Raw genomic sequence first — 14,986 nt, forward strand, 5'->3', positions numbered from 1 at the left:
TCACATGTTCTCTCACGTGTTTTCTCACGTGTTCTCGTTCATGTGTTCTCCGTTCCTCAGGGAACTGGTTCCAGATGGTCTCCGCTCAGGAACGTCTGACACGCACCTTCACGCGCAGCAGCCACACGTACACGCGCACCGAGCGCACAGAGATCAGCAAGACACGCGGTGGAGAGACCAAGCGCGAGGTCCACGTGGAGGAGAGCACACAGGTGGGAGGGGGGGACCCCTTCAGAGACGTGTTCGGATCCTTTCTGGGACGAGAAGGACTCGGCTGCTTCGGATCGCTCACGGCTAAAGAAGGTGAGTGAAACTTGTCCTGAGAGGAGACAGAGGAGTAGAGAGGGGATGAGAGCAAAAGAGAAGACAGGAGAGAAGGAGAGGAGAAATGAGAGAAGAGATGAGGGGAGATGAGAAGAGAGGAGAGGAGAGATGAGATGAGATGAAAGAGGAGAGATGAAAGATGAGAGGAGAAAAGAGGCGAGATGAGAGGAGAATAGAGGAGAGATGAGAGATGGATGAGAGGAGAAATGATGAGAGGTCCCCCCCTCTCCCCAGAGAATACAACTCTCATGTCAAATTAATACAACACACCCTTTCATCCATCTGTGTGTGTGTGTGTGTGTGTGTGTGTGTGTGTGTGTGTGTGTGTGTACCCAGATGTGCAGGGCATGACGGCGCAGGTGACGAGTCCTGGGGGGAAGGTGGTGGAGGCGGAGCTTGTGGAGGGTGGAGACAGCACCTACAGCGTCCGGTTTGTCCCCACGGAGATGGGGTCTCACACGGTCAGTGTGAAGTACAGGGGTCAGCACGTCCCCGGCAGCCCCTTCCAGTTCACCGTAGGACCCCTGGGCGAGGGGGGGGCACACAAGGTCCGAGCAGGGGGCACCGGGCTGCAGAGAGGAATCGCAGGGGTGCCCAGTACGTACCCCACCCACACACACACACACACACACACACAGGATGTAGCTTGTTTTAGCCCAGCCTTGTCCCCCTTACCCCTGTCCTCTGTGTCTCCCGCTGCAGCTGAGTTCAGTATCTGGACCCGAGAGGCCGGCGCAGGGGGGCTGTCCATCGCTGTGGAGGGACCCAGCAAGGCAGAGATCTCCTTTGAGGACAGGAAGGACGGATCATGTGGAGTGTCCTACATAGTGCAAGAGCCAGGTACACACACACACACACACACACACAGCGGAACGTTTGTGTTCTGTAAGTAGACAGTTTTGTGAAGGGACTCTTGTCTCCAGGTGACTACGAGGTGTCCATCAAGTTCAACAACGAGAACATCCCGGACAGTCCCTTCACCGTCCCCATCGCCTCTCTGTCCGACGACGCCCGGAGACTGACCGTCACCAGCCTGCAGGTCACTCTCTCTCACACACACACTGTACATACATTATACACACACACTGTACATAAACTATACACACAGTATACACGCACACACACTATACACACACACACACACACACACACACACTGTACATAAACTATACCCACACTATACATGCATACACACTATACACACACACACACACACACACTATTCACACACACTACATACACACACAATACACTATACACACATATATACACACACACACGTGCTCTTACAGTCCGTGGCTCTCTGCTGCCCCTGGTGGTGGAGGGTGGTGCAGCACTTATTACTGAGAGATGAATTAAAGTCTGGTTTCCAAGACTGGGATTAGGCCTAGTCCTGGACCTTTCTCCCTCTCCCTCTTCTCTCACTCTCTCTCTGTCTTGCTCCCTCTATCTATTTCTCTCCCTCTTTCTCTGTCTCTCTCCCCCATGTCTCACCCCCCTCTCTTTCTCTCTTCTCCCCTCAGGAGAAGGATCTGAGGGTTGGTCAGGAGGCCTCATTTGCGGTGAAGCGTAACGGGGCGCGGGGTGTGATCGATGCGAAGGTCCGCAGCCCGTCCGGAGTGGTGGAGGGGTGCTATGTCAGCGATGTGGACGCTGGTGAGTCGGGGAACACAGGAATGCACTTCTCTTCTGAAACCAGGAGGGTGTGTTTACTGCAGAACAAAGACCGCTCTCCAGCGCTCGCAGGGTGAAATTATTTTGTAATCTCTACACCCCCGATTCCAGCGCTCTGGGTAAAGAACAGGGTCCGACTCCGCTAAAGCTCACCCTGCAGCGCCCCTCTCTGGAGGAGATGTGATGGGAGAACTGACCCCGCAGCAAACCTTCAGATAATTTTTGGATGTTAATGTTGTTAAAGTGTATCATAAGATTTAAGCAATTTTAAAAGTTTAAATTAGTAATAATTAGTGAATAATAACTCAAAAATAGTAAAATATTTAAAGATTCATGTTTAAAATGAGGATACTTTTAGGTAATGGTCTAAAACTAGAGTAAATGTAACAATAATTAACCCTTTAAAGCCAAACGTATCAAACATGATTTTTAGAGGTGGCTCTTTCATCATCTAATGAAGAGAAGAATTGAAACAGATTTCCATCCTTTTGGGGCAGTGTTCTGAGTCCTCTACTGAACTGTGAATGGAGGGGAAGTGTTTCCGAGCTTTTACCAAACCATTAAAAAAGTGATATCTTCATGAAAACACAGGAGAAAATGTAAAGGCTAAGTTTTGCCAAAACTGAAGCTCCAGGTTTGATCTGAGGGATGTTACTAAGCTTTTTAGTTCCATTTCATAGCCGTGGTGTATGGTACCTGTCAAATGCTCATTAATTATAATACTTTTTCAGAAAAGCTGTTCTTTACAGCAGTGAAACACACTTAGGCAGTTTTACAAGTTGTGTGTAAATGTGTGGCTCAGTTGTGGACGTAGATGTTGTGCGACAGATTCAGAGGAAGATGATGATGATGCAGGTGACTGTTGGAGGTCAGACCTCGGGCCAAAGTTCAGACAGAAACAGAAACAACTGTAGTTTCTCTGAATGTGGAAACACAGCGCTGCAGATCAACACTAAAAGAGCATTTGTGGTTTCTGTGTTTTTATTAGCACCAGGATATGAAACGTACACAGGTCAGAGAGAAGAACAGAGTGCTCGTGGGTAAAGGACGTCTGGAGCAGTGTCTCTCATCAGTGTTTTCCTGAAAAGTTCAGAAGAACAGAGACGATCATTGTTTAATTGATATCAGTCTAAATTAAGAAAAAAGTGTCAAGTCTAAAGAACAGTTTGAACTCACGCAGTGAATGAAAGGCCAATTAAAGAATATATATATAGATTGCTAAATGCTTAAATATGATGAAAATTTATAAATGAACTACATTAGGGTTTTAGTTAAAGGGCCACACAGTGTGTGATTTTAAAAAAATCAGTTTTATTGTGTTATTGTTTCAAGTGTCAGGCTTTAAAGGGTTAAATGATTAAAATGAGACTAAATCTACTCCACATTTAGAAAAAAAGACTAGAACTAAATCAGCTGCTGTTTGGACAGGTGTCCTCTCACCTGTCTCTGGTCCTGTGTCCCGGCCGAGGACGGGGACCTGAGGCACTCTTCGCTGGCTCAGGGTGGTGGAGAGTGTGGTGAGGGTTCTGAGGGGGGTCAGAGGGTGTTCCTAGTTCACTCTGGTTTCTCTCCTCTGTGCAGACACCAGCGCCATCCGCTTCATCCCTCAGGAGAACGGCGTCCACTCCATCGACGTCAAGTTTAACGGCAGCCACATCCCCGGCAGCCCCTTCAACGTTCGTGTGGGGGAGTCGAGTCACGCCGGGGATCCCGGCCTGGTCTCAGTGTATGGCCCGGGACTGCAGAGCGGCTGCACAGGTACACACACACACACACCTCCAGAACCAGGAGCCATAGACTCAGTCTTTCACTTATGAATAAATAACTCCCCGTCCTGCAGGTGTCCCCGCAGAGTTCGTGGTGAACACGTGCAAGGCTGGAGCAGGGGCTCTCTCCGTGACCATCGACGGCCCCTCCAAGGCCAAAATGGACTGTGTGGAGTGTGTGGACGGCTACAAAATCACCTACACCCCCATGGCCCCCGGGAACTATCTCATCTCCATCAAATACGGGGGACCACAGCACATCGTGGGAAGCCCTTTCAAAGCCAAGGTCACAGGTACGGAGCTGTACACGACGACTGCCCTTTTACAGGTTCAGAGTCGTCTGTTCTAACTGTGATCGGTAATCGGTAATCGGTAAACGGAACATGAACCCGACTCTGACTCTGCTGCAGGTGTCCGTCTGTCTGGAGGCCACAGTCTTCACGAAACGTCGTCCGTCCTGGTGGAGACCGTCACTAAGAGCTCGAAGGTGGGCGGAGCCTACAGCTCTGCGTCCAGTGCCTCCCTGTCCTCGGACGCCAGCAGGGTGGTGTGTCAGGGGGCAGGACTGTCCAGAGCTTTCATCGGGCAGAAGAACATCTTCACCGTCGACTGCAGCAAAGCAGGTAAGCCCCCTCCCGTCAGACGAGGGCAGTAACGTTGGACGTATGGGAACACTGTTATCAATATAATTGCACAGTTCTGGCGCCCCCTGTGGTTCACTAACCCTGCCCAGCAGAGACTCAGGGTGTTCTCTCTGCTCTGCAGGCACCAACATGCTGATGGTGGGTGTGCACGGACCCCGGACGCCGTGCGAGGACGTGTACGTGAAGCACATGGGGAACCGTCTCTACAACGTGTCCTACACCGTGAAGGAGAAGGGGAACTACGTGGTCATCGTGAAGTGGGGCGATGAGTCGGTGCCTGGAAGCCCCTTCCACGTCACAGTGCCTTAAAGCACAACACGCCCCCCCTCACGCCCCCCCCAACCACCTCCCCCGGGCCCCCAGCCCCCCGCCGCTGAGCTGAAGTGCACTAGGAAACCTCCGGAGACGTTTCTGCTCGGGGGACGGAGACGTCACCGTTTACTTTTAAAGAAACACTCCCACATTCCACACCTCCATCTGCTGCTTCTGCTGCACCAGGCCATCACTGACACACGCCGGGACCCGACACCCGGGGTCTTTGTGTGTGTGTGTATGTGGGAGGGGGATGCAGACAGCAGCACTAACCCAGCATCCAGTCTTTCATCACAATGTGGTTTGGGGTTTGATTTTTCAGACTGAAGCGAGTGAGACACTGCTCTGTCTGAGGGAAGCGTACCAGCCCCTTGCAGTCTTTCTCCACTCTGACCCTCCTGTAGGGGGCGGTGCTCCTGAGCAGCAGATTCGGATCAGACCGGGAACACTGGGAACATTGGGAGTGTTTCTTTAACTGTTGTCCGTTCCCTGTTTGTTTTGTTTAAATAGAAACTAACGCAGCTCTGTCTCTGTCATGTCTCTAACCCTGGTCTCTGTCCTGAGTTCCGACTGGACACTCACAGCTTTAAACGTTGGCCGGACCCGGGAAGATCTCTAGGTCCCGGGCCGTGTGATTGGTCAGAGCCAGGGCATGGGCCTGAGGATGGGAGACAGCTTTGTGTGGATGTGATAAGTTACAGTGTGTGTGTTGCTCCGTGTTTTTTTTTTACGCTTTAAAGAGTGTTTATTTGTTTTAACCCGTGTATTTCTGCAGAGCTAATAAAGATGACGCTGACTGACCACACCTCTGTCCACACGTTGTTTTTAGATGAAAATGCTGCTCTTGTTACTTAGTCCATCAGTTAATGGAACAGGTGAAGGTGTGTGCCCCCCTGTGGTGACCTGCTGGAAGACCACTCCCTCTGTTAATGGAAATGAGGATAAAGTAACTTTCAGCTCAGTGTGGACTTCAGTGATTCAGTTCAGAAACTACGGAAGCAAATCGGTCTCATCAGACATGCTCTGTTCACAGGGCCATTACAGTAAAATCTCCACAGTAAAATATCTTCATCGTCAGGACATCAATAGTCTGTTCTATTGTGTCTTTAGTGAGACTTTCAGATTTCTGAGATGCTTTGAAAATAAAGAGATAATATCCGCGGAAGGAAGCTAAACGTGTAGTTTTTCCACAGTATGGAAGTTATGTTCATATTCAGTAGTGCACAGAATGCAACTACTGCACCATTTAAGGTGAAAGAGAAAATCCAAATGAACCGATTGCTCATCCTTGGTGTCCCGGATGTGTATCTGAATTTTTTGTAACTCATATTTTGGGATCTGAATGTCGTCTACTGAATTCGAGCAACTTCGAAATAAATTGTTTGAATGTTTTTATCTGAATTTATTAACCCTTGAGTAATAACAGTGAAAACGTGTTCTTGAAAATTCACGACTTCTATTTAAGAGCAATTATATTCAGAAGTGTAAATCTGAGGACTTGAATTCAAAAGCAATAAAATTCAGATGCAGAATTTCAGTGCAAAAATATTCAGTGCTACAGATTCAATGGTGGTAATATTTTAAAATCTAAGAGACACGTCACACTTTCTTATACACACACACACACAACGACATTTTGGATGTCACTCACAATAAAAAGTATGGTCAATTGGGCCTCATTTTTGTGAAATTCTAATAAAATCAGTTGGGAGAGTCCCATTGTGATTTTACATTTGAATAAAAACAGAAAAAAGACTCTAAAGAGAAACACAGGGGCACTGCCTGCTTCTTTAAACTGACAGCATTAATATTGAACAAGGGATGTCTTTAGGCAGACACAAATGGACCGACGCAGAAAGACCTTCACACGGTGTGGGTTTGAAGAAGATCTGAGGAGGTCATATTTTACACCCACAAAAATACTAAGGATGTGTTTTTTGAGACTAAATTTTCTCCAAACTCACATTGTTGATTAAGGAGGCCCTGACTTACACAGGGGTGTGATTATTTTCAGCCTATCTCATCCCAAAGCTGAGATATGAGGACCAACGTAACTAGGGTTTTCTCTCAATAGGTTGATTAGTGTTGAGTGTAATGCAATGGTGAGGCTTCCTCTGACATCCCTATGTCTCACATATTATACCTTCTCTATTTATTAGAACTGAGACCCCCTGGCCAAATACAAATGCAATGTAGGATATATTGGACTGAGCAGGCTTTTCTGATCACACCCCTCTACTCATGTGTTTACCCAGCTTCACTGGAAATAGGAATCCCATCTTGATATATGCAGTTATACATTTTATGGACTAGAAGAGGTCCCAATATCTCAGCTTTGGGAAGTGGTAGAGCGAAAATAACCACACCACTGTTATTGTCAGGACCTCCAAGACACACTGTATTGAAGAAGATCTGAAGAGGTCACATTTTTCACCCAAAAAAATACTAAGGGGTACCCCTTTGTGTTTTTTCAGACTAAATTTTTGACCGACTCAGATTTCCTCCAAATTCACGTTGTTGATTAAGGAGGCCCTGGCTTACACAGGGGTGTGATTATTTTCAGCCTATCTCATCCCAAAGCTGGGATATGATAATTATACTGTTATACATTTTAGGGACTAGACAAGGTCCCTGTATCTCAGCTTTGGGAAGTGGTAGAGCAAAAATAACCACACCACTGTTATTGTCAGGACATCCAAGACACACTGTGTGAGTTTGATGAAGATCTGAAGTCACATTTTCACCCAAAAAAATACTAAGGGGTACCCCTTTGTGTTTTATCACACAAAATTTTTGACCATCTCAGATTTCCTCCAAATTCACGTTGTTGATTAAGGAGGCCCTAACTTACACATGGGTGTGATTATTTTCAGCCTGTCTCATCCCAAAGCTGAGATATGATAATTATACTGTTATACATTTTAGGGACTAGACAAGGTCCCTATATCTCAGCTTTGGGAAGTGGTAGAGCGAAAATAACCACATCACTGTTTTTGTCAGGACCTCCCAAGACACACGGTGTGAGTTTGAAGAAGATCTGAAGAGGTCACATTTTTCACCCAAAAAAATACTAAGGGGTACCCCTTTGTGTTATTTCAGACTAAATTTTTGACCATCTCAGATTTCCTCCAAATTCACGTTGTTGATTAAGGAGGTCCTGACTTACACAGGGGTGTGATTATTTTCCGCCTATCTCACCCCAAAGCTGGGATATGATAATTATACTGTTATACATTTTATGGACTAGACAAGGTACCTATATCTCAGCTTTGGGAAGTGGTAGAGCGAAAATAACCACAACACTGTTATTGTCAGGACCTCCAAGACACACTGTATGAGTTTGAAGAAGATCTGAAGAGGTCACATTTTTCACCCAAAAAAATACTAAGGGGTACCCCTTTGTGTTTTTTTAGAGTAAACTTTTGACCGACTCAGATTTCCTCCAAATTCACGTTGTTGATTAAGGAGGCCCTAACTTACACAGGGGTGTGATTATTTTCAGCCTATCTCATCCCAAAGCTGAGATATGAGAACTGACGTAACTGGGATTTTCTCTCAGTAGGTTTATTTGTGTTGAATATATTGCAATGTGAGGCTTCATCTGACATCCCTATGTCTCACATAATATACCTTTTTAATTTATTAGAACTGAGACCCCCTGGCCAAATACAAATGCAATGTAGGATATATTGGACTGAACAGGCTTTTCTGATCACAGCCCTCTACTCATGTGTTTACCCAGCTTCACTGGAAATAGGAATCCCATCTTGATATATGCAGCTATATGGACTAGAAGAGGTCCCCATATCTCAGCTTTGGGAAATGGTAGAGCGAAAATAACCACACCACTGTTATTGTCAGGACCTCCAAGACACACTGTGTGAGCTTGATGAAGATCTGAGTGGGTCACGTTTTTCACCCAAAAAAATACTAAGGGGTACCCCTTTGTGTTTTTTCAAACTAAATTTTTGACCGACTCAGATTTCCTCCAAATTCACGTTGTTGATTAAGGAGGCCCTAACTTACACAGGGGTGTGATTATTTTCCGCATATCTCACCCCAAAGCTGGGATATGATAATTATACTGTTATACTTTTTATGGACTAGAAGAGGTCCCCATATCTCAGCTTTGGGAAGTGGTAGAGTGAAAATAACCACACCACTTTCCTTGCCAGGACCCCCCTGACACACGGTGTGAGTTTGATGAAGATCTGAAGTCACATTTTTCACCCAAAAAAATACTAAGGGTGATTTTTCAGACTAAATTTTTGACCGACTCAGATTTCCTCCAAATTCACGTTGTTGATTAAGGAGGCCCTAACTTACACATGGGTGTGATTATTTTCCGCCTATCTCACCCCAAAGCTGGGATATGATAATTATACTGTTATACATTTTATGGACTAGACAAGGTACCTATATCTCAGCTTTGGGAAGTGGTAGAGTGAAAATAACCACACCACTTTCCTTGCCAGGACCCCCCTGACACACGGTGTGAGTTTGAAGAAGATCTGAAGAGGTCACATTTTTCACCCAAAAAAATACTAAGGGGAACCCCTTTGTGTTTTTTAGAGTAAACTTTTGACCGACTCAGATTTCCTCCAAATTCACGTTGTTGATTAAGGAGGCCCTAACTTACTCAGGGGTGTGATTATTTTCAGCCTATCTCACCCCAAAGCTGGGATATGATAATTATACTGTTATACACTTTATGGACTAGACAAGGTACCTATATCTCAGCTTTGGGAAGTGGTAGAGCGAAAATAACCACACCACTTTCCTTGCCAGGACCCCCCTGACACACGGTGTGAGTTTGAAGAAGATCTGAAGAGGTCACATTTTTCACCCAAAAAAATACTAAGGGGAACCCCTTTGTGTTTTTTCAGACAAAATTTTTGACCATCTCAGATTTCCTCCAAATTCACGTTGTTGATTAAGGAGGCCCTGGCTTACACAGGGGTGTGATTATTTTCAGCCTATCTCATCCCAAAGCTGGGATATGATAATTATACTGTTATACATTTTAGGGACTAGAGAAGGTACCTATATCTCAGCTTTGGGAAGTGGTAGAGCGAAAATAACCACACCACTGTTATTGTCAGGACCTCCAAGACACACTGTGTGAGTTTGATGAAGATCTGAAGAGGTCACATTTTTCACCCAAAAAAATACTAAGGGGTACCCCTTTGTGTTTTTTTAGAGTAAACTTTTGACCGACTCAGATTTCCTCCAAATTCACGTTGTTGATTAAGAAGGCCCTAACTTACTCAGGGGTGTGATTATTTTCAGCCTATCTCATCCCAAAGCTGGGATATGATAATTATACTGTTATACATTTTAGGGACTAGACAAGGTACCTATATCTCAGCTTTGGGAAGTGGTAGAGCGAAAATAACCACACCACTGTTATTGTCAGGACATCCAAGACACACTGTGTGAGTTTGATGAAGATCTGAAGTCACATTTTCACCCAAAAAAATACTAAGGGGTACCCCTTTGTGTTTTTTTAGAGTAAACTTTTGACCGACTCAGATTTCCTCCAAATTCACGTTGTTGATTAAGGAGGCCCTGACTTACACAGGGGTGTGATTATTTTTAGCCTATCTCATCCCAAAGCTGAGATATGAGAACTGACGTAACTGGGATTTTCTCTCAGTAGGTTTATTTGTGTTGAATATATTGCAATGTGAGGCTTCATCTGACATCCCTATGTCTCACATAATATACCTTTTTAATTTATTAGAACTGAGACCCCCTGGCCAAATACAAATGCAATGTAGGATATATTGGACTGAACAGGCTTTTTTGATCACAGCCCTCTACTCATGTGTTTACCCAGCTTTACTGGAAATAGGAATCCCATCTTGATATATGCAGCTATATGGACTAGAAGAGGTCCCCATATCTCAGCTTTGGGAAGTGGTAGAGCGAAAATAACCACACCACTGTTATTGTAAGGACCTCCAAGACACACTGTGTGAGCTTGATGAAGATCTGAGTGGGTCACGTTTTTCACCCAAAAAAATACTAAGGGGTACCCCTTTGTGTTTTTTCAGACTAAATTTTTGACCGACTCAGATTTCCTCCAAATTCACGTTGTTGATTAAGGAGGTCCTGACTTACACAGGGGTGTGATTATTTTCAGCCTATCTCATCCCAAAGCTGGGATATGATAATTATACTGTTATACATTTTAGGGACTAGACAAGGTACCTATATCTCAGCTTTGGGAAGTGGTAGAGCGAAACTAACCACACCACTGTTATTGTCAGGACATCCAAGACACACTGTGTGAGTTTGATGAAGATCTGAGTGGGTCACGTTTTTCACCCAAAAAAATACTAAGGGGTACCCCTTTGTGTTTTTTCAGACTAAATTTTTGACCGACTCAGATTTCCTCCAAATTCACGTTGTTGATTAAGGAGGTCCTGACTTACACAGGGGTGTGATTATTTTCAGCCTATCTCATCCCAAAGCTGGGATATGATAATTTTACTGTTATACATTTTAGGGACTAGACAAGGTACCTATATCTCAGCTTTGGGAAGTGGTAGAGCGAAACTAACCACACCACTGTTATTGTCAGAACATCCAAGACACACTGTGTGAGTTTGATGAAGATCTGAGTGGGTCACGTTTTTCACCCAAAAAAATACTAAGGGGTACCCCTTTGTGTTTTTTCAGACTAAATTTTTGACCGACTCAGATTTCCTCCAAATTCACGTTGTTGATTAAGGAGGTCCTGACTTACACAGGGGTGTGATTATTTTCAGCCTATCTCATCCCAAAGCTGAGATATGAGAACTGACGTAACTGGGATTTTCTCTCAGGAGGTTTATTTGTGTTGAATATATTGCAATGTGAGGCTTCATCTGACATCCCTATGTCTCACATAATATACCTTTTTAATTTATTAGAACTGAGACCCCCTGGCCAAATACAAATGCAATGTAGGATATATTGGACTGAACAGGCTTTTCTGATCACAGCCCTCTACTCATGTGTTTACCCAGCTTCACTGGAAATAGGAATCCCATCTTGATATATGCAGCTATATGGACTAGAAGAGGTCCCCATATCTCAGCTTTGGGAAGTGGTAGAGCGAAAATAACCACACCACTGTTATTGTCAGGACCTCCAAGACACACTGTATGAGTTTGAAGAAGATCTGAAGAGGTCACATTTTTCACCCAAAAAAATACTAAGAGGTACCCCTTTGTGTTTTTTTAGAGTAAACTTTTGACCGACTCAGATTTCCTCCAAATTCACATTGTTGATTAAGGAGGCCATAACTTACACAGGGGTGTGATTATTTTCCGCTTATCTCACCCCAAAGCTGGGATATGATAATTATACTGTTATACACTTTATGGACTAGAAGAGGTCCCCATATCTCAGCTTTGGGAAGTGGTAGAGCGAAAATAACCACACCACTTTCCTTGCCAGGACCCCCCTGACACACGGTGTGAGTTTGAAGAAGATCTGAAGAGGTCACATTTTTCACCCAAAAAAATACTAAGGGGTACCCCTTTGTGTTTTTTTAGAGTAAACTTTTGACCGACTCAGATTTCCTCCAAATTCACGTTGTTGATTAAGGAGGCCCTAACTTACTCAGGGGTGTGATTATTTTCAGCCTATCTCATCCCAAAGCTGGGATATGATAATTATACTGTTATACATTTTAGGGACTAGACAAGGTACCTATATCTCAGCTTTGGGAAGTGGTAGAGCGAAAATAACCACACCACTGTTATTGTCAGGACATCCAAGACACACTGTGTGAGTTTGATGAAGATCTGAAGTCACATTTTCACCCAAAAAAATACTAAGGGGTACCCCTTTGTGTTTTTTCAGACTAAATTTTTGACCGACTCAGATTTCCTCCAAATTCACGTTGTTGATTAAGGAGGCCCTAACTTACTCAGGGGTGTGATTATTTTTAGCCTATCTCATCCCAAAGCTGGGATATAATAATTATACTGTTATACATTTTATGGACTAAAAGAGGTCCCCATATCTCAGCTTTGGGAAGTGGTAGAGCGAAAATAATCACACCCCTGTTTATGTCAGGATCTCCAAGACACACTGTATGAATTTGAAGAAGATCTGAAGAGGTCACATTTTTCACCCAAAAAAATACTAAGGGGTACCTACCCCTTTGTGTTTTTTCAGACTAAATTTTTGACCGACTCAGATTTCCTCCAAATTCACGTTGTTGATTAAGGAGGTCCTGACTTACACAGGGGTGTGATTATTTTCAGCCTATCTCATCCCAAAGCTGGGATATGATAATTTTACTGTTATACATTTTAGGGACTGGACAAGGTACCTATATCTCAGCTTTGGGAAGTGTTAGAGCGAAAATAACCACACCACTGTTATTGTCAGGACATCCAAGACACATTGTGTGAGCTTGATGAAGATCTGAAGTCACATTTTCACCCAAAAAAATACTAAGGGGTACCCCTTTGTGTTTTTTTAGACTATATTTTTGACCGACTCAGATTTCCTCCAAATTCACGTTGTTGATTAAGGAGGTCCTGACTTACACAGGGGTGTGATTATTTTCAGCCTATCTCATCCCAAAGCTGGGATATGATAATTATACTGTTATACATTTTAGGGACTAGATAAGGTCCCTTTATCTCAACTTTGGGAAGTGGTAGAGCGAAAATAACCACACCACTGTTATTGTCAGGACCTCCAAGACACACTGTATGAGTTTGAAGAAGATCTGAAGAGGTCACATTTTTCACCCAAAAAAATACTAAGGGGTACCCCTTTGTGTTTTTTTAGAGTAAACTTTTGACCGACTCAGATTTCCTCCAAATTCACATTGTTGATTAAGGAGGCCATAACTTACACAGGGGTGTGATTATTTTCCGCCTATCTCACCCCAAAGCTGGGATATGATAATTATACTGTTATACACTTTATGGACTAGAAGAGGTCCCCATATCTCAGCTTTGGGAAGTGGTAGAGCGAAAATAACCACACCACTTTCCTTGCCAGGACCCCCCTGACACACGGTGTGAGTTTGAAGAAGATCTGAAGAGGTCACATTTTTCACCCAAAAAAATACTAAGGGGTACCCCTTTGTGTTTTTTTAGAGTAAACTTTTGACCGACTCAGATTTCCTCCAAATTCACGTTGTTGATTAAGGAGGCCCTAACTTACTCAGGGGTGTGATTATTTTCAGCCTATCTCATCCCAAAGCTGAGATATGAGAACTGACGTAACTGGGATTTTCTCTCAGGAGGTTTATTTGTGTTGAATATATTGCAATGTGAGGCTTCATCTGACATCCCTATGTCTCACATAATATACCTTTTTAATTTATTAGAACTGAGACCCCCTGGCCAAATACAAATGCAATGTAGGATATATTGGACTGAACAGGCTTTTCTGATCACAGCCCTCTACTCATGTGTTTACCCAGCTTCACTGGAAATAGGAATCCCATCTTGATATATGCAGCTATATGGACTAGAAGAGGTCCCCATATCTCAGCTTTGGGAAGTGGTAGAGCGAAAATAACCACACCACTGTTATTGTCAGGACCACTAAGACACACTGTATGAGTTTGAAGAAGATCTGAAGAGGTCACATTTTTCACCCAAAAAAATACTAAGGGGTACCCCTTTGTGTTTTTTTAGAGTAAACTTTTGACCGACTCAGATTTCCTCCAAATTCACATTGTTGATTAAGGAGGCCATAACTTACACAGGGGTGTGATTATTTTCCGCCTATCTCACCCCAAAGCTGGGATATGATAATTATACTGTTATACACTTTATGGACTAGAAGAGGTCCCCATATCTCAGCTTTGGGAAGTGGTAGAGTGAAAATAACCACACCACTTTCCTTGCCAGGACCCCCCTGACACACGGTGTGAGTTTGAAGAAGATCTGAAGAGGTCACATTTTTCACCCCAAAAAATACTAAGGGGTACCCCTTTGTGTTTTTTTAGAGTAAACTTTTGACCGACTCAGATTTCCTCCAAATTCACGTTGTTGATTAAGGAGGTCCTGACTTACACAGGGGTGTGATTATTTTTAGCCTATCTCATCCCAAAGCTGAGATATGAGAACTGACGTAACTGGGATTTTCTCTCAGTAGGTTTATTTGTGTTGAATATATTGCAATGTGAGGCTTCATCTGACATCCCTATGTCTCACGTATTATACCTTCTTTATTTATTAGAACTGAGACCCCCTGGCCAAATACAAATTCAATGTAGGATATATTGGACTGAGCAGGCTTTTC

General features: G+C 44.0%; 1 protein-coding gene across 5 annotated transcripts in view; it reads left to right on the forward strand.

Annotated features, from left to right (window-relative positions):
* The window catches only part of flnca (filamin C, gamma a (actin binding protein 280)), a 39,389-nt gene extending 34,672 nt beyond the window's left edge, over positions 1–4,717 (forward strand). For 2 of the 5 annotated variants that reach the window (XM_066648453.1, XM_066648455.1), the window contains 9 exons: positions 151–156; positions 661–921; positions 1,027–1,164; positions 1,248–1,363; positions 1,848–1,980; positions 3,580–3,756; positions 3,839–4,057; positions 4,175–4,387; positions 4,530–4,717. In XM_066648453.1, the coding sequence (XP_066504550.1) occupies positions 151–156; positions 661–921; positions 1,027–1,164; positions 1,248–1,363; positions 1,848–1,980; positions 3,580–3,756; positions 3,839–4,057; positions 4,175–4,387; positions 4,530–4,717 (1,451 nt within the window). Of the gene's footprint in view, positions 1–60; positions 304–560; positions 575–660; positions 922–1,026; positions 1,165–1,247; positions 1,364–1,847; positions 1,981–3,579; positions 3,757–3,838; positions 4,058–4,174; positions 4,388–4,529 lie in introns of all 5 variants that reach the window. The other 3 variants (XM_066648454.1, XM_066648456.1, XM_066648452.1) reach the window with 2 other exon arrangements.
* Positions 4,718–14,986: the final 10,269 nt, after the last annotated feature.

This window comes from Hoplias malabaricus, chromosome 17, assembly GCF_029633855.1.
Source record: "Hoplias malabaricus isolate fHopMal1 chromosome 17, fHopMal1.hap1, whole genome shotgun sequence".
In the NCBI taxonomy this organism is placed as follows: Eukaryota; Metazoa; Chordata; class Actinopteri; order Characiformes; family Erythrinidae; genus Hoplias; species Hoplias malabaricus.